Below are 19722 nucleotides of genomic sequence, written 5' to 3' on the forward strand. Positions count from 1 at the left end.
CCTCATGTGCTCGTACTTGATGTCTCTGCAAGCTCTGTGTCGAGGAAGTTAAAGTATTAGTTAAAGTATAGACCTCTAATACAGTCGCAGTAAACCACCTGGTTATGGAAGTTGTGGAGGCTGGCCTATCCTGCCTGCCTGGGCCATAGTACAAAGACATGTGCCTGGCACCCCGTTCTGAATCCTTAGTACGGTTTGGTAGCAACTCCGTGCTCCAACCAGCCAGAGAAGCAATTCCTCCTGACCGGCCAACAAAATTTGACAGTTGGGGGATGCCGATCGGGTGAGGATCGTGTCCTGGGGTTTTGGTTCTTGGCGAGAAACCCGATTCGTGTCTTTAGCACAACTTTATTGTCCATAATGTCGGTACATCATTCAAGAAGGACAATGCCCCCAGCTCTGGCCGATGCCTACCTGAGGCGAGGGCCAGTAGGAAGACTATTTTCCACGTCAACAAATTTGAGTGGTGCTGATTAGAGAGGCTCTAAAAGGGCGGTCTGCTTAGACAGACAACACAACCGACCCAGTTGGGCGGTTCCCTTGTATGGGGTCTCGGCGTCTGGAAAGCAGTAAATAGTTTCCTAATAATAGGAAAATCGGCTAGTTTTGTTCCCGCACATTCTCAATGGTGGGGGGGGGGGGGGGGCAAGGCCGACCTGTAGCCAACGATCGCTGCGTGGGACAAACCCACTTCGTCAAACAAGTGGACGAAGGAGCCTGCTACCTGGCCAATAGAGGGATGGTATGGATCAATCTCCCTTCCGCTACACCAATCAGTGTATGCTCGCAATCTAGAAATGTAGACAGCATCCCTGTTCGTCCTGGCCAGAACGTTGGCAGCCCGCTCAGATAAAGCTTACGTATGTGCAGGTCTACTGAGAGCCTCTATGCATGTAAGTGATACCTGCTGGGCTCGTTGGCAGTGCGCCGTCCGGTTAGGACAGCAGGTCCAGTAAGTCCGGAAGCACTACTGGTGTTTCGACTAGCATTTCTCACAGAAGTGGAAACTAGGCCTTGCTTGGCCAATTGGGTGTGACCGATGACAATATGCAGGTGTGCACCTGTCGAAGTTTTCTCCAGTGCATGGTAAACTAGGGGGAAGGCATACACAACTAAGTGGGTCCTTGGGCTTAGCCAATGATGACCACCAGGGCAGGGCTTCCTTCACTTGGTCCGAGATCAAACCTGCCTATCTAATTCTAGGAGAGTTAGGTGTTGTAACAACAAACGTTATACCGGGCGGCTGCATAGTGCGTCCTGGGGAACCACCCTTTGAACCGAGGTCATCATTCCGATGATCTGCATTAGTTTTCGGAGGGACACTGACTAGGCATTCAGCTAGGCTGCCCAGCGCTAAGCAATACGCTTGAAATAGCTATACAAACCTTACCTCTGTGTCAAACTCCATGCCCAGGAACACCAACTGCGCATTGGGTCGAGATGGGACTTGCCGATTTACTGAAGCCCAACTGGTGAAGTAAATCCTGTGTTAGTCTAACGTGTTTGGCTATTAACCCCTTGTCCGGGTTGTGAAGTAACCAGTCATCTAGGTATGGCTTGAGGTGTACCGACATTTGGTGAAGCAGCAGCACTACCTGTTTCATCACTCTGGTGAACACGTAGGGCACTGTGCATAACCCGAACGGGGGGCACCCAAATTTTGAATACTTGGCCCAGCTGGGCGATTCGAAGGAGATGGCAACTCGCTGGGTGCATCGGGATGTGCAGATAGACCCCGCATAGTCTAGTGGGGCTAGCCAGTCGAAACGATGGATGGAGAGAAGAACCCTGAATGGTGTCTCCATGTGGAACCGATCGAGGAGCACGTACTGATTCAGTCTGCCTAGGTCCAGAACTGGACGCCCGCCACCTGTAGATTTGGTACTACAAACACATTTGGGTAGAAGCCTTGACTTAATGCCGGCTGATCTACCCTGTGCTTAGCGCCCTTTTCCAGCAAACTGCTACTTCCTGCCTGATTGCTTCCGCATTGTGGGAGTCCCCTGGCAGTGCCCAATAGGGGAGACACTGACAGGGGAGATGGAGATTTCAGCGGTACCCCGTAACAGGATGTCACCGCCTGGAAAGGTCTAGGGATCGGTCACCCGCTGTTTCCAAACCTAACAGCATCGGCGCAATCTGTGTACGACAGGGATATGTGACCATGGGTTTGGCAGTTGCGAGGGGTGGTGCTCTCTTTTCCCATGAGGTGAGTTTCCCCAAGGCCTAAAGTAGTCATTAAGTTGTGACCTGGACACTCGCCGAACACATGCCTGTCCCCCTGGTCGCAAAGGTAAGCGTCAAACACGCTTCCCTCGCTGCTGGGGTAGATGACCACCCGAGTAGGGTGAGGAGTCACCACCACCACCTCCCTCACCCTTTCCTCCCTGGGGTGCACCGCTACTCTTCCCTCCCGTGGAAGGGTATGAGCGGTTACCACCAGGCTGACTCTGGCTAGCGGACAACGCCCTAGGGTGTTGTGTTTTCTGTGCTTGGGGTGCCCTCCGCTTACCCTTGGCAGGGCCAACTGGCTAGCGGACTTGATCTGAACCCTCTGGTTCATTGCACTCCGAAGCTCCGAGACTGCACCCACCATTCCCTGAACAAAGAGGGTGGGGGGTATTTTGGTCTCATTCCACGCTTTGGAGTCTGACCCCGTAACCACACCGACCAGGTAGCGTTTGGTCCAATGCCTACAGTTCAAAATAGTCATTTTGACTGACCGGAGTCTATGGTGGGTAATTGAATGTAGTGAATATTGACAGGTCAATAGCAGGCAAATGCTGACAGGTCAATAGCAGGCAAATGCTGACAGGTCAATAGCAGGCAAATGCTGACAGGTCAATTTTGTTACTTAGTGATGACAACTTACTCTTTAAGGACATCTGCAATAAACTGACTGACAACTTGTGCTTGCTCACTGGGCGGTCCTGGACGGAATCGTGGTGAACATAGTGGAGGTAAGTCAACATTTGGCACTAGGAAACAAAAATATTTCACTTCATTAGAAATTACGGTTACCCACAATGCATCATGATTTGTCAAATTAGACAAAATCTCGATCCTGAAAAGGCAAATGGTAACAGATACGTGATACAATACACAAATTTAGTTCATTATAAACAAAAAAACAGATGAAAACGTATATCTGGACATAGAGGGCGCTGTTAAATATATTGGTATCAAGTTCTCTAGAAGGGGCAGTCATGCAACTTACCTACAAAACCCTTCTTTGGTTCATCATTGGTTGGTGTACATAATTCCTAAAAAAATTAAATAACGACAATTAGTGAAGACATAAAATTACGTTTTACAATGAAAGTTTCAATAATGTCAGTCGGCACGTGATGAATAAATCAGTTCTTGTCAGGAATAGAGTTTCAAGATTGAATCAAAGAAAGCTTAGAAAAAACTCCCATGTGCTGAAAGTATTGGAGACATTAAAAATAATTCGAAATTACTTGTACTTGTAATTGAAAACATTGTTCTAGAGCATTTTTGTACAAAGTTTCATTGAAATGGAATAATTACAGTCAAACCTCGTTAGTGCGAATATCAAGGTCCCAGGTGAATATGTTCATTATGACCGATGTTCGTAATAACCGATCGCCACTAGAGGGCGCTTTACAGAAACAAACTAATTACCATAAGTCAGGGTAAACAAAACTATGGCGCCATTTTAAACACTAGACCAAACATTAAAAACACACAAATACATGTAGTATTGAAATAAACGTTGTCATGTTTATTAAAATAATATTAAAATGGAAAATACAATTGTATTGTTCATTATTCAAAGTACATGTATAAATAAATGAATAAAGAAATTCTTAGTACGTCCATGCTGGATCGACTGAATTTGTCACGTATGCATACACAAACACACATGGTACTCATTGTATTCGTTTCATGATTTCTCAGTCATAAAAAATAAAATTCGCTATTAACACGGATGGCTATTTTAAAAAGTCGGTAATTTTGGTTTGACGACGACCAGAACAAATCGATGTGAACAGCATGTCCTCGATAGTTGAAAGTTGTTAAAAAATCAAAGTTTCAACATTTTCACATGACTGAAGATAAGTGCGTAATTCGGTCGTAATGTCTCCACGATCTGCAATGCTGGCTTCCTGTTCCACGTCAGGATTTGGCGAATGTACAAACGACGCCTTTCTGAAGCAGTTGGCAATGGTGGTATCGGTAACTTTTTGCCAGGACAAATGAAGCATGTCGATCGCATCTTTGACATTGATCGTGGGTAGGGTTTGACCTGAATCAAGATTCACCAACATTCTCTGAACTACTCGTTGGCGGTAAAAACACTTGAAATTTCTAATCACGCCCTGGTCCATCGGTTGCAGCTTCGAAGTTGTATTAGGCGGGAGAAAGACGAGTTTGATGGCTTTGAGGTTTTTGACAGTTGGATGGGCGGGACAGTTGTCGACAAACATGAAAATTTTTCTTTTCTGGCGTTTGTACTTCTTGTCCAGTTTGTGTAGCCATTCGATGAATCGCTGACCATCCACGCTTTTTTGTTTGCCTTGTAATCGACGGGTAGGGATTTCACGTTTTTGAAACACCTAGGGTTTTTTGATTTTCCGATGACCAGTGGCTTGAGTTTTTCAGATCCATCCATATTTGCGCAAAGCATCACAGTCAATCTTTCTTTACTTGTCTTTCCTCCAGACCATACGTCATTCTTGAATGATAATGTTTTATCCGGCATCAGGCGGAATAATAACCCAGCGTCGGCATTAAAAATATCTCTGGGAGCGTAGCCATCGATGAGACCGGGTAATGTTAACGTTACCCAGTCATCAACCATGTCATCGCTGACAGAAGCAGCTTCGCCGCACACGGATTTGAACGTGATACCATGTTGGGATTTGAATCTCTCCAGCCAGCCATTACTGGCTTTGAATTCGTCATGATTCATTTTCTGTCCTAAATCTTCGGCCTTTCCCTGGAGGATAGGACCGCTGATTGGGACATTCATAGAACAGGCACTGGTAAACAATTTCAGCAATGCCTGCTCAACATCGTCGACTGCTGAAATCCGCATTTGCTTCCGACACGGCTCAATTTTGATGTGTTCGAACATCTTCAAAACATAAATTTTTTTCTTTAAAATCATTGACAGTGTACTGGGTTTAACATCAAATTTTTGACAGACATCGCCATGACGAATGCCCGACTGAATCACTTTGATCATTTGGACTTTACAGTCCAACGACAAGGCACGCCGTTTGACACGAGTTGTTGACATTTTGAAGTCAGGACAGAAACTGGCATCTCACTCATAGTCGCCGTAATTTATCTAAAATTTACAGCGTCCATGCTTCACACTTTTTTATTGTGAATTTTAAAATTAAAAACTTGAGCAGCAAGGCGTCGAAAATGACTAGACACTAGAAGTCACGTACACAAAAGATTTTCGCGCCAAGTCAATGGCTACATTGTTTTTATTTTATGCAGCACAGTTCAAGCCCACTTCCAACAGCGGAAGCGTAACACCACGTATTTAGCGGTTCGTTTTAGGATTTCGCAGCTGCTTGAGTGAATGAAATGTTCTTTTTCAGAGAAAATCCATTCGTACTAAGCGGGTTTTCGTAATAAACAAGTTCGTTCTAAGCGTTGTCAATTACCATAGGGATAATGAATTTTCAAACGGGACTTCCCAGTTGGTTCGTTGTAACCGAGTTTGTACTAACGAGTTTTGACTGTAGTACATTAGATATGAGTGTGATAGCTTAGAATTGGTTAATTATGTAAATTAGGTAATTAATATTTACAGATTTTAACCCACAATTAATCGGGTCTGTCTATTGTCCTATAGCATCCATGTACAAAGTTTCATTGAAATGTGATGATTAGTACTTGAGATATCAGTGTGAAAGTTGAAAATCAATTAATTATGCAAATTAGATAGTTAATATGCATATTTATTTACCCTGAAACTAATCAGGTCTCTGCATAGTCCTTGGGTATCTATGTACCAAGTTTTATTGAAATGTAATGCTAACTACTTGAAATATCAAAAGCTGAAAATTAATTAATTATGCAAATTAGGTAATTAATATGTACTGATATTACCCTAAAAACTATCAGGTCTGTGCAGTGTCATATGATATTTATGTACGAAATTTCATTGGAATCTGATGATTAGTACTTAAGGTATCCGTGGAATAAAACGAAAATTGACTAATTGTTATGCAAATTAGGTAAGTAATATGCACGGACTTTTACCAAAAACTAATCAAATCTGCGCATAAGTTCAGAGCATCTATGTAACAAGTTTCATCAAAATCCAATGAGTGGTTCTTTAGATATCAAATTAGCTAATTATCATGCAAATTAGGTAATTAACGAGCATGGATTTTTACAAAAAACCTAACCAAATCTGTGCATTGGCCCAGAGCATCTATGCACTAAATTAATATGCACAATTATTTATCCGAAACAATCAATCTCTGCATAGTCCTTGAGTATGTAAGTACCAAGTTTCATTGAAATGTAATGCTCACTACTTACCGTACTTATCCGGGTAAGAGCCCATGCCTGGGCAAACGCCCACCCCCCACTTTTGACACAATAAAAGAGTTGAGGTTATATCCGGGCACACGCCCAGGGGGTCTTTTTCTACACAAAAAATAACTATTTTCTATTCATTGACTGTGGTTGTATTAACAGTTGACTTTCTTGAAGACTGTCGTGATACTTATAAAAAATGTTAACTGCGTAAAACAAGGGATGAACGCAAAATAGCTGTGACAGCTTTCTGCCTTCAGGGCAGCGCGTTCTGAATCATAACAGTCAGCAAGTCTATAAAAATATATATTAAAGCAGAAACGGTAGTTCTCTTTTTAAAATATATCGTGGCCCTAAAAATGGCCGGCCGTTTAGTTTGTGCTTCCTTAGTAACTTAGAAACGATTCAGGCAAATCGTAAAAGGAGAGCCGCAAGTGTCGCACTCGATCGGCTTTAGCGCAGTCGACAATGAAACCAATGTTGCAATATTGTAGCAACCCGTACCTGGGAGAGTGGTTGAAATCACGTTATTTTGGCTTTACAAAATATTTTGTAGCAGCTTGCGAATCCATAACTGGGGTCAGCAATTTTGCAAAGTCACGCCGAAGACTGCCAACTTTTTTACCATCTTTCATCACCGTCATGAAAACATTCTTCTGTCGTTGGATAAAAAAAAAATTCCTATTTCAAGTCCACCGCGATATCCATATAGTGAGACATTCCAACCGCCAGAACTTGCTGAATGATAACTTTCACCGTGATTAATAAGCGTCAAGTCTGATAAAAAAGCAATGTCACGATTTGACCTTTATGATGAAATACTAGTAGTGATGTCATTATTAGCCAATCAGTAAAGCAGATGCATAAAGGTCAAAGACGATTGCTAGACTGTAAACAAAAGCATCGTGTGCCATCGCAGCAGAGCGACCCCATTTTTCTTGTCTCTTTATTATGATTAGACATGAATGAAAAGTGCCAAGCTGACAGACTGCGAAATCCGTGGATTAAAAGTGCTAAGTCCAAATTGTGTGGGACGATATCGACGAACTTCAGGAATAAGTTGTAGGGATTTTGTTCGACGGCTACAGTGACGCCGACTTGGACTTTGAGGGTTTTGAGTTCGACGCAGATGGCAATGAACGTACAAATAAAGATCTGAGAAGTTTTTTTCAAACAGCTATGAATTTTTATAATTTTTACTGTGTAAATTTGTAAATTATTATTGATCTTGTATGACGGTTGATGCGTAATTTGTCGAGACCGGAAATCATTTTACGCAGTTTAACCCCTGACATTTTAATTCATTTTGAGTTCATGCGTGTTTGTCGGCGGGAAAATCTTAATTCAAATGATTCCTCACTGTCCATTTTTATTATTTCTGGTTTTTTGTCACATTATAAGCAATACATTATTTTTGTTCTACTTCTAGTGTTGCATATTGTTCATTTATTTCCGTTGCATGTTTTCATTTGCCGTTCTATTCCCTGACGCAGTTCGATCGAACTGCGTGTTGCCGATTTTCGCGAATTTTCGTTTTTTTTGCCGGGGATCTCCTGGCAAACGCCCACCCCTTCTTTTTGGCAATTTTCCATGTTCAAGACCCTGGGCTTATACCCGGATAAATACGGTATATCAAAAGCTGAAAATTAATTAATTATGCAAATTAGGTAATTATATGTACTGATATTACCATAAAAACTATCAGGTCTGTGCAGTGTCATATGACATCTATGTACCAAGTTTCATTGAAATGTGATGATTAGTACTATATATCAGTGGAAAAACCGAAAATTGACTAATCATTATGCAAATTAGGTAATTAGTATCCACGGATTATTACCAAAAACTAATCAAAACCTAGCATTAGTTCAGAGCATCTATGTACCAAGTTTCATCAAAATCCAATGAGTGGTTGTTTAGATATCAGTGGAACAGTCATGGAACCACTAAAAAAAAGCTAATTATCATGCAAATTAGGTAATTAATATGCACGGATTTTTACCAAAAACTAATCAATCTGCACATATGTTCAGAGCATCTATGTATCAAGTTTCATCAAAATCCAATGAGTGGTTCTTTAGATATCAAATTAGCTAATTATCATGCAAATTAGGTAATTAACGAGCATGGATTTTTACAAAAAACCTAACCAAATCTGTGCATTGGCCCAGAGCATCTATGCACTAAATTTCATCAAAAACCGATGTATGGTTCTTGAGATATCAGTGGAACAGTCTGACACACATACACACATACACACACACACACGCATACATACAAACACACACACATACACACACATACACACACACACACACATACTTGTATTGCAATATGTTCCGAGGACTTCATTGGATTAACTTTTAATATAGTTGAATTAACTTTTAATATAGTTGCGATATGAACTCGATTAAAACGCGTTCCTATATAGGGTTGCGTTTTAATTGGAGTTTAATTAAACTCAATTACAATGCAATACAATTGAGAATTGCATTTTAATTAAGTTTAATTAAACAAGAGTTGAATATCCGGTGACTGAACATAGAAATGTTTGAGAAGCTTAGGTTTAGTATCGGGGTAAGATATGGTACAATTATATTAATATTAATATAACGTGAACCATACCTTCCCCCGATACTAAACCTAAGCTACGCAAAATGTATTAATAATCGAATTAACTATTAATATAAATTATATTTTCCGAGGACTATGAAAAAGGTCCTCGGAAGGTGTGTATGTCCTCGGAAGTAGGTATATATCTGTATTTTTGTCCTCGCAACATATAGCAATCCAAATACACACACACACACACACACAGACACACAGACACACTAATTGCAAAGACTCCCATTATGTGCTTCGCACATGGGAGTCAAAAAATACATTTAAAAAAAAATCTAATTTATGTTACATAATATACTTTTTATTTTCGCTGGAATTAATTTTCGCTGAAAAGACTTTTTAGGTGTTTTGTATGGAATTTATTTTCACTGATTTTTGATGAGTTGAATGTAAAATATATGAAAAAAAGTATATTCGCTGGATTTTATTTTTACTGAATAATTCCTTCAGCAAAAATAGCGAAATTAAATTCCACCCGTTTGTCAAAATATACTGATGTTTTTCAGCGAATAATTTTGAAGCCTGTCACAGCACAAAAAGACTATGTGAATCGACGCCGGAAATTGGATGGTACGACGACCCTTCAATTAGCGTCAAATATGCTTTGTCATTGATTGGCTGAAAGTCACATGATCGGAACACGACCTGGGTAACAGAACCATATTTGTCTGCATTATCAACAGGACCTCGCAAAAGAACCATACCTACATTTTCAATCTTTTTTAGCGCGACCGAGTGGGCGGGCGTTCGGTGATATTTCGGGGTTTGTGCGGTCGAAAATATAACGGAAATTGTCCGGTCGAATTCAACAAGCAGTCGCAAAAGCTAATACCATTTTTCTAACGCAATGGCGAAGAAAAGAAAGCGTTGACAGACACGGCAAAGAAAAATCTTCCACTCAGTGTCGCACTCTGAAACAGCAATTTTTTTTTCAAACATCGGCCATTTTGTTTCACCATGAAAACCGTTCTATTAGATCTCTTATCAGAGACACTTGAAGGATTAACTTGTTTGTAAACTGTCAGCGTGTACAGTGGGACAGTAATGTTTGTCAGAGGATTTTCCCTCGTTGTTCGTTTGCATAACAATGGAAACCCGAACGTTCCTGGAGTACGGACTCCAATGCCAGCAGTTTTCTTCATTTTTCACGCTCGAGCTTGAAATTATTCATTATCTGACACTCTTTATGAGTTCTATGATATCAGTGGTTAATATGTTTGACCATTTTTAGTGTATATTTATAATAATGCAGCAAATCTACAGTGTTTTATTATCCAAAACTGTTTTTCTCGAGTTGAAGTTTTGACTGAGTACGACCCATTGGAACCGCCACCAAATCAAGTGCGTTCGGACTAGGACATTCAAACTTGCAGTTATCGTTCAAAAGATAATGATGGTGCGAAATATGTCTGGGTTTTTAAAGAAAATGCTTTGTCACAGAATAATAGTCTGTTAAAGGTGCCAAGTATGAAATAATTTGGGGACAAAAAAACAAAACTGCATAGAAATCGGAATAATAGGTTTTTTGATTACCGGGGACACATTTCAATGGACTTGATTACGGACAATGCATGACGTAAATTTCACTAGGAAATTCCGCAGTGTGCTCTCGCAATCGCGGACTTAGTCATTTTTACAAGGTTCGCCATTTTTGATGTCACGTGATAATTATGTAAACAATGACTGTTCAGTTTGTGCGAACGTGTACCTCTATACTTAGTTTTGAAATATATAAGCTAAATTACTGTTCTGAACGAGACAACAGACAGAGAATGTTTTAATATTCGAAAACGTCACAAAACCTTTTCGCTACCTTAAAGCAAAAAGAACTTCTATAAATCAATCATTCTTACTAAAATTGCTAAGTTTCATCATTTTTCTGGGTGACAGTCCACCAGTTTTTCACAGAATAAAATCCCTTGTATATCAAATACTTGTATATTTATAAAGTACTATCAAAAAAGCATAAATTTGACAGTTGTTTATCAGTGGCCAAATACAAATAAATACTTTAAAACATCATCTTGCAATTTATTCACATCAAAATGAGATGAATATATGACCTCTCATAGACATTTAATTTTTTACGTGCCTCTGATTTGGAGATATGGTCCAAACTATCTCCTGAAACACAACATTCTGAGACTCATTTTCAAAGCTTATCATTAAAATGAGTTTATTGTGCATCGGAAAGTCCAGAGAAATGAGACAGACCAGTTCTATGGGCAGAGCTCACACATTCTGTGACTTTACAGGGAAACTCTGACCTAACATTTAAAAGACAAGGTTATGTATGATCTCACAAAACGTAGGATTTCATCTGGAACTTTTTAACTGACATTTCCGAAAGCTTTGATCCCTTTCGCTATAGGACATGTTAAGGATGCATGTCAATGTTTTCTAAGGTCTATTAGTCAATCTATTTACCATTTGTTTTTGTGGAGATAATCACTAAATTAATTCAACAAATTAAGTCATTGAAAATGACACAGTCCCTGTTAAATTTTTGAAAGTTCTCTTTGTGCTCGTCATATTAAAGTGAAGGGGTTATCGCGAGCGTGTCCTTGAAACTTGAGTTCCAAGTGGCGTATACAACAGATTGTTTATTTACATCAAAACATGTGTTCCATGTAGTAGTAATATGGCCAAAAATAAAATAAACGTTATTCGTCCATCTCTGATCTGATTATGAAACACACTGATATGTATGATGTATGTGCCAAATATGAATGAAAATGGTACATAAATTGTGGAAATATAGTAGTAAGGCCAAAAAATAAGATGGCTGTCAATCGGCCATCCTTGACCAGATTTTGTAACAAATTGTCATGGACATGCATTCTAACATGTATAAAGTACATGTATGTGCCAAATTTGAATGAAAACTGACAGAGCACGTCCAAGACACAACATAAAAAAAACAAAAACAAGATGCCGGCCAGTCGACCATCTTTGATCCAATTGCGAAATAAATCGTCATGGACATGTATCCTAACATATATGATCTATGTACTAAATTTGAATGAAAACTGACAAAGATTGTCCAAAATACAACATTTTCAAAAAACAAGATGGCTGCCAGTCGGCCATTTTGAATCGAATCGCTAAACCACTGCATGTGCATATGTCCCACATAAAGTACTAGACACATGCAAAGAATGAACGGAATCGGTCCAAGGGATTCTGAGATATGACTCCGGACAGACGCATGGACGCACTTTGTCCGAACGGGGACTAATAAATGTCTATACTTACTGCTTTGATGCCGCATATAACAGTTGTGTTTCCTAGTTTAACAAGTGCAGATCCCTCCGCTGTACTGATAGAACCTGTATGAATGAATTGACAGAAATACAGAATATACTAGCATAATAGTATGGGCTAAGATGACAGAGGTACACCAGAAATGTTCACTGCTACAAAATTAATTTAATTTTGTAACTCATGGCAACAATGTGAAAACACGAGGATAGTCAGATATTCAGGTAATATGCACATAAAAATGTATTATATTTAGTTTAATAATTGTAGGCAATTGTGAAACTACTATACCTATATTCACTATAGTGCTTCTGATTTCACCAAGTTCTCTTCCATCTGGACGAACATCTTTTTTCTGAAAAAATATACAACAGTTATACACAAATGTTATATATTGATATAATAGATTAAAGTTCTACAGCCCTTGCTCTGCATCGTGTTCAGTATGGTATCCTTAGCAATGTATACAATGCATTGCGCAATGACTGTAGTGATTTATACACAAATGTTATATATTGATATAATAGATTAAAGTTCTACAGCCATTCATCTTGAATTTTCAAGGTGAATGTTCCGGCGAAGCACTCCACTATCACCTTGAAGTATTTCATTAGGACTATGTGTATGTGACAATGCCCTCACAGTTTAGAATCAGTCTAACAACACAGCCAATCATATAACTTCTTTCTTCAACGCGCTTGGCCAAGCTATCAAAATCTTCGAGGCGGAGCTAAGTCACAAAACGCGCACCACTCTACCATGTATTTCTATGGACTCTGCACGAGCTGCTGTGCACTGACCAAAAAGCCGGTGAAAATAGCTAAAATCGAGAAAACAGCACAAACTTAACTTTTAAGAAATCCAACCAAATTTAAATATGTTTTACAACCATTCCAAAAATACCGTTTTCTGAGAATGTATTGGTCTTTGTTTCACCATGATGGTTGCCAGGCGGTGAAAATGCCTGACCCGAGAATAAATCTCGCTGAGCACAGCTAAAGCTGTGGTGGCTTGGATGTCGAGGCGATACAGCGACAATATCCATACATCATGCAACTCACTGATATTCAGACCAAAGCTATTCAAGCTTTACTTAATAATAGTGTTGTCACCACTGTTGACTATTATAGAAGAGTAGGTGTTATACCCCAAAGCTCGTGATATCACTGCAACACATATCGGCAGTAATGAAGCCGAAAACATCAGAAATGCAGAGCTCCGAGCGCTTTCTGCCAGTCTTTGTAACAAAGCTTTCTATTGGTCGGTAAACTTTCTATCGCGCAACCACATGACATACACGATTATGAATGGTATTACCGCACGGTGTTGTAGAGGGAGGAATGTCCGAACGGAACAACACCGTGCAGGCGGACGATGCAGCCATTGCTCTGCATCGTGTTCAGTATGGTATCCATAGCAATGTATACAATGCATTGCGCAATGACTGTAGTGATTTATACACAAATGTTATATATTGATATAATAGATTAAAGTTCTACAGCCGTTGCTCTGCATCGTGTTCAGTATGGTATCCATAGCAATGTATACAATGCATGTAAAAAAATGCATTGCGCAATGACTGTAGTGATTTATACACAAGTGCCCTATATATTGAACATATTAGGTAATTCCCTAAGATGCTTGTAGATTAGCTTTTATTGAGTATCTCCTGTGAATTTGTATTATCTACGGGCATTAAAGCAGGGTAAAATACACAGTTGTATTTATGAACTTGTCTTCAATGTGACAATGTTGAAATTGTTTATACAGAAAGAATCTGTTGTAGCACTATGATTAACACTACTACTATTGAGGTATACTCAGCTGTTAATCTGAAATGTTCAAATTTCAGTCTTAATATCCTAATGTAATTACTACCTTATACTAAAATATGTTTGCATATTTAGAGAAGTCACAAATTCTCTATTCCGGTCCAGTTAGAAATATACTACGAATATTTACATTGAGATATAATTTTTGGTACATGTTGGTTGTTGGATATTTCAGGTTCAGCGTCCTGTACTTTTAGTAATTTGGACTTCCCAGATTGCGTAAAAATGGATGTTTTAGTAATTTTGACAGACAAAATGCCTGATGGCAACAGACTTACAGAAGATGGACGAGCGGAGATTATTCTAAAAGTCTACAAATAACCAGCCTGATGCACTCAACTAAGGCCACACTGATTTAATTTTATGGATGACATCCTCTGGCGAAAATAATGAAAAAAAACGGTTGTTACCAACCCAACCTGATTTCATTTCGGTAAAATAGGGTAACTCGCAAAAGATGCAACTGTAGCTCCATGGTTTCGCGTTAACACCACGACGAACGAAATAATCGACAGCGAAACCAAGTGAGCTACAGAACTGCAGCTAGGTTCAACACGGTTTCGTTCAACACAATGGCAACAGCAGACTGCAACCTGTGCGGCCGATCCACACAACCACAACTTTCGGAAAAGACTTCTGCCAGTCACTAAATTCTACACAAACATGATTTCGTCTGTCACAAGAGTTCCACAACATCCATAATCACTTTAGTTCAGTCTTTGGAAGGAATTCAGTCGATTTAACAAGAGAATCGACCTGTCCATACAGACGGAAACAATTCGACTGACCTACACAGGGACGCACAGACTTATTCATAAACAAAGTTATTTCAACACCATACTATAGATGGTGCTCTCACTATAGGCCGCCACAGTAGAGTTTTGGGGGTCTAATTTGCATAATTTTTCTACACTCATCAAGGCATCCACACACCAAAAATCGAGTCAAACAGTTCAGCGGTTCTTGAGAAGAAGTCGTGCACAGACAGATAGATGGATGACAGATGCAGGACAGAAACCCATCCCATAAGCTCAGCGGACCTATGGTCCGTTGAGCCAAAAAACAAGAAGTCTTTATTTGTAGGAGGCACATGTTGATGATGTACACATCTCGTACTGTGTTACTGTCACAGGTATAACCATTTCAGACAAGCTCTAGTACATGTAGTCATGATGAAGTACCTTCAGTCAGAAACACTGCATTCATGGTACAGCATGAACACCATTTTAAAAAAAAAAAAAAAAAAAAAAAAAACAAGCCATGCATGGCACAGTCCCCATTAGTTATCAAATTTAAGATATATAGTTTTGGTTATAGCAATATAGCTGAAATATAACCATGTCAGGAATATGCTTTTTTAACATTAAAATGATTGACATTTATATCTGATCGGCTGATACCCCGCCCTGGGCGATCTCATGGAGGATTCGATTTTTTTTTACAAAAATGTTGACCAAAAGATCGCCCAGGCGATCTTTTGGCAGATATTACGAGGCCCATCTTGTCTGGAAAAATACCCCTGCGTTGATAAAAATTGTCTAGAAAAAATAATGTTTCGCGTTGACCAAATAAAATCATGCAAAGTATAAATTCAAAGTGTTTTAATACATTGGTGAGAGGTCGCATTTTACGTGAACAAGAACATGCACTAAGAAGGAAAAGCAAGTCAAAGTCGAAACTGAGTGCATCATGGACATGGCACAACACGCGCTGCGACAACTGAGTGATCAGAGACATCATTTTGGGACGCAATTGAACTTCAAGTTCTTTGCAAAACTTGCTGCGCGGCGATGCTGGCATCAAGTGTGTGTTGACCGAAGTTTGACCCCAAGTCACGCGCTGAACTGGCGCGTTACCTTAGCAACCTTTTTCTTTTGTGGTCCGCGCGTCGATCTAGTAAAATTGTTATTATATCCGACGGTACAGCAATTACGCAACTTGTATGCAACTCTGTACTGGCTTTGAATACTAGTATATCAACATCGTTTACTTCAAGTTAGTGCGCTGCTTTTCTAATTACGCAAATTTGTTTACAATATTGTACCAGCTCTGAATATTTCAACTTTGTAATGTATTGCTTTCATGATAATTACGCAAACTCAAGTTAATTTTTACTATTGTTATGATGCTGACCCGGGGTATTGGGTCTGTGAATATTTCAATATTACCGACTTGATAATGCGTTACATTCGTAATAATTACGCAAACATAAACATGGGCGCATTTAAATCATTAAAAATGATAGTAGTCGGGTATCTACGGAAAGTCGAGAAAATATTTTAAATACTTGTGATTCATCGATGTTCCAATGGTGATTTTTTTATTTGAAATGAAGTGAACATGTAATATAAACCATACCATGCGTCAATTTAAATTTTACTATATTATAACAAACTCTGGACAACGCACTTCGATCGCAATATTCACGTACTTTTCGACTGAACTAAAATAACTACGTGCGGCATTGGGCAATGACCTCCAGAGTTCACGCACTGATATTTAAATTCGGGCCATCCAGCTTGACGCAAATCAATATAGTTACTTGTCATTTGTTCAAAAAATCTTTCAACTCTCACAAAAACCATGGACGCGAAGAGTTAACTGAAAGGAAACGTCTTTTTTGGACAAAAAACACGTCAGTACAAGATTATGTGTACAAGGTTAGCTTTATAGAACGTACACGACCGCTTAACTCTGTGTTTTTTAATAATCATGTCGTATGTAAAACGCAGGAGACATTTTAGTTTGCCTATTTCTTGTTTACCGACTTTTTGTCTGGAATGCGATAAAGACAAAGATTAAACATTACTGATAACAATTAAGAGGCTCGAACCAGGAAGGCTTGGATATTTTAAACTTCGTAAATAACATTCTTTTCAAGCGTAGACTTTATTCGAGTGTAATAAACGTAAGTGAAATGTATCTTAACGAGTCATAATACGCAACAACAATTCGTATACAGCATTGGTTTTATTGAAGTTTTAATGCTTTTCGACTTCACAGTGAATTATTTTAGCGTCATATTTGAAATAGCGCGCTCGATACAAGATGTCGGACGGGAAAATTAGGGTCTGGGAAAATGTTTGTTGGTTCAGTCAGGCAATGTGTGGACCAAAACATCGCCCACTATTTGAAACATCGCCCATGGGCGGGGTTTAGGATGGGCGGGGTATCAGCCGAATCCGGTATATATAAAACATGATGTATAACGAATATATAAAATTTAAATATAATAAGTCAAAGCATTTAAGAGATATGGCTCTAGAAGCCCAATCATTAAAACAAAATGGCTGCCAGTCAGCCATTTTGAATCCAATCTGAAAAATAAAATGACGAGCATCAGGAACCCATAATGTCTAATGTATGTACCAAGTTTGAACGAAATCCATCCATAAATGCCAGAAATGCTTGATATTTGATGATTGTTTAGCACAAAAAAGGCCACCATTTGGCCATTTTGAATAGGATCGTCAAACCAATATATCTGTCTATTTATGACATGATGTATAATGAATATTTAAAATTTGAACATAATCAGTGAAAGCAAGTCAGAGATATGGCACGAGAACAACATTCATTAATACAAAATGGCCTTCAGTCAGCCATTTTGAATCTTATCTGAAAAACAAAATTATTTTCATCAAGGTCCCATAATGTCTAATGTATATACCAAATTTGAACAAAATCCATCTCTAAACAGCCGAGAAATGGTTGATTTTTAGGATTTTTTAGCACAAAAATGGCTGCCATTCAGCCATCTTGAATCAGATCGTGAAACAAAATGATATGCATCAAGGTCCTATAATGTCTAACGTATATACCAAGTTTGAACAAAATCTATCTGTAAACAGCCGAGAAATGCTTGATTTTGATGATTTTTAGCACAAAAATGGCCGCCATTCAGCCATCTTGAATCAGATTGTGAAACAAATTGACGTGCATATGTATAACATCATGTATGTGTGAAGTTTGATTGTGATTGGTCCAGGCATTTCTAAGATACAGGTCCGGACGCACGCACAGACGCACACACGCACGCATGCACACACACACGCACGCACACACGGAGGTCAAAACATAAGTCCCCATTTTCGGACTGCGTCTTGCACTCCTCTACACCCCACACATCGATCTCTTCAACAACAGGTCTTTTCTTCCTTCTCAGCTATCACATTCCTAGGCCACCATACACCTCGACTCCTCTCTCATTTCTCTCATCGTTGCATCGCGGGACAGCCACTCTGGACAATATGTCCTTAGAGTTGTCTGCGCGAAACTTGCTTGCCGCTACCAATCTCTCGTATAGCTGTGTAAACGTCACATCTCCCTGGCTGACGTCAATTGCCACCAGTCTACAACAATCCCTCAGTTTTACCTCTGAACTTTTATGCTCACGTATTTTGGTGGCATGGTCGCCATGTTAGAATTTACGGCAACACAATACGCATGTGCAGAAGATCATTTACGACAAAATTAGCTCGTTTTGAGGTAGTCCAAAATGAGTTTTACGGCAAGTCGGCGCTTTGCGACAATATGAGTCGTCAAGTTCCAGACAGAAAACCGATCTGTGGGAACTCGTCGTCGGAGATTTTTTTTTTTTTTTGAGAACAGGCGAAAACTAATGCACGCGCGGATGTCATCCATAAAATTAAGTCGGTGTGGCCTAAGGAACAATTAATACATCTTTGTTGGGGGGTGCATTTACTATTTTTGTCAAATAAGTTTGAAATGTGAAATACAGAACCCAAAAGATATAATAATAGAACAACTTTCATTGATCAGTGAAGAGCATAAATACTAGAATAGTTAGAATGATAATAATCGTAGTATACATCATACATGTACATTATTCACAGACCATTTGAAAATGCAAATTACTTTTTTAGTAAAGTTCAAATTACAGAGTAATTGTACATGTACTGCTACACATTTCGCATGCAGTTTTGTTGTTGTCAAACTTCTACCAATAACCTGCACACTTTGGTGAGCGCCTTTCCCCATAGAGTCTCTCCATCACAGCCCTCCTCATTGTGATTTGCCCACAGTCACTCTATAGTCTATAGAGGGACTGTAGCTTGCCGTATAACCTAGCCACCACCACACAATCCAGGCGCAGAACTGCTCGTTGCACGAATTTGGTCGGCCGTGGTAAGATCATGAAACAAAAACATGACGGGTCAGACGACTTACCAAAAACTGCCTATAGTACTCAACGGGCTGCGCGGTTCTGAAAACAGATAATATATTAATTTATAACAGTGCTTATGGTTCGGTGACAAACTGTGGCATTATGTAAGATGTCAACAGTAACCACGTGCACTTACTTGAAATCCGCAGCCATTTTCCTTTGGAAATCGTCGAGTTTTGTAATAAATGTTTCGATTGGCTAATACTTTTTGTAAACATCTTTTTCTCCAATCAACGTTGGTGTAACAAACCGCCAAGGAGAAAGATTGAAGTACACGACAGTACGCTTGCG

General features: G+C 39.4%; 1 protein-coding gene across 2 annotated transcripts in view; it reads right to left on the bottom strand.

Moving 5' to 3' along the window:
- The window catches only part of LOC100373657 (exosome complex component RRP43-like), a 39803-nt gene extending 20204 nt beyond the window's left edge, over positions 1-19599 (bottom strand). Inside the window, exons 1-6 of one of the 2 annotated variants that reach the window (XM_002733162.4) lie at positions 19568-19599; positions 19434-19470; positions 12703-12766; positions 12406-12479; positions 3218-3263; positions 2873-2978 (exon numbers count right to left, since the gene is read on the bottom strand). In XM_002733162.4, the coding sequence (XP_002733208.1) occupies positions 2873-2978; positions 3218-3263; positions 12406-12479; positions 12703-12766; positions 19434-19470; positions 19568-19584 (344 nt within the window). In that variant the 5' untranslated portion in view covers positions 19585-19599. Of the gene's footprint in view, positions 1-2872; positions 2979-3217; positions 3264-12405; positions 12480-12702; positions 12767-19121; positions 19527-19567 lie in introns of those variants that run through there. The other variant, XM_085498148.1, reaches the window with a different exon arrangement.
- Positions 19600-19722: the final 123 nt, after the last annotated feature.

The sequence above is a fragment of the Saccoglossus kowalevskii genome, chromosome 4, assembly GCF_978046115.1.
Source record: "Saccoglossus kowalevskii chromosome 4, keSacKowa6.1, whole genome shotgun sequence".
NCBI lineage: Eukaryota > Metazoa > Hemichordata > Enteropneusta > Harrimaniidae > Saccoglossus > Saccoglossus kowalevskii.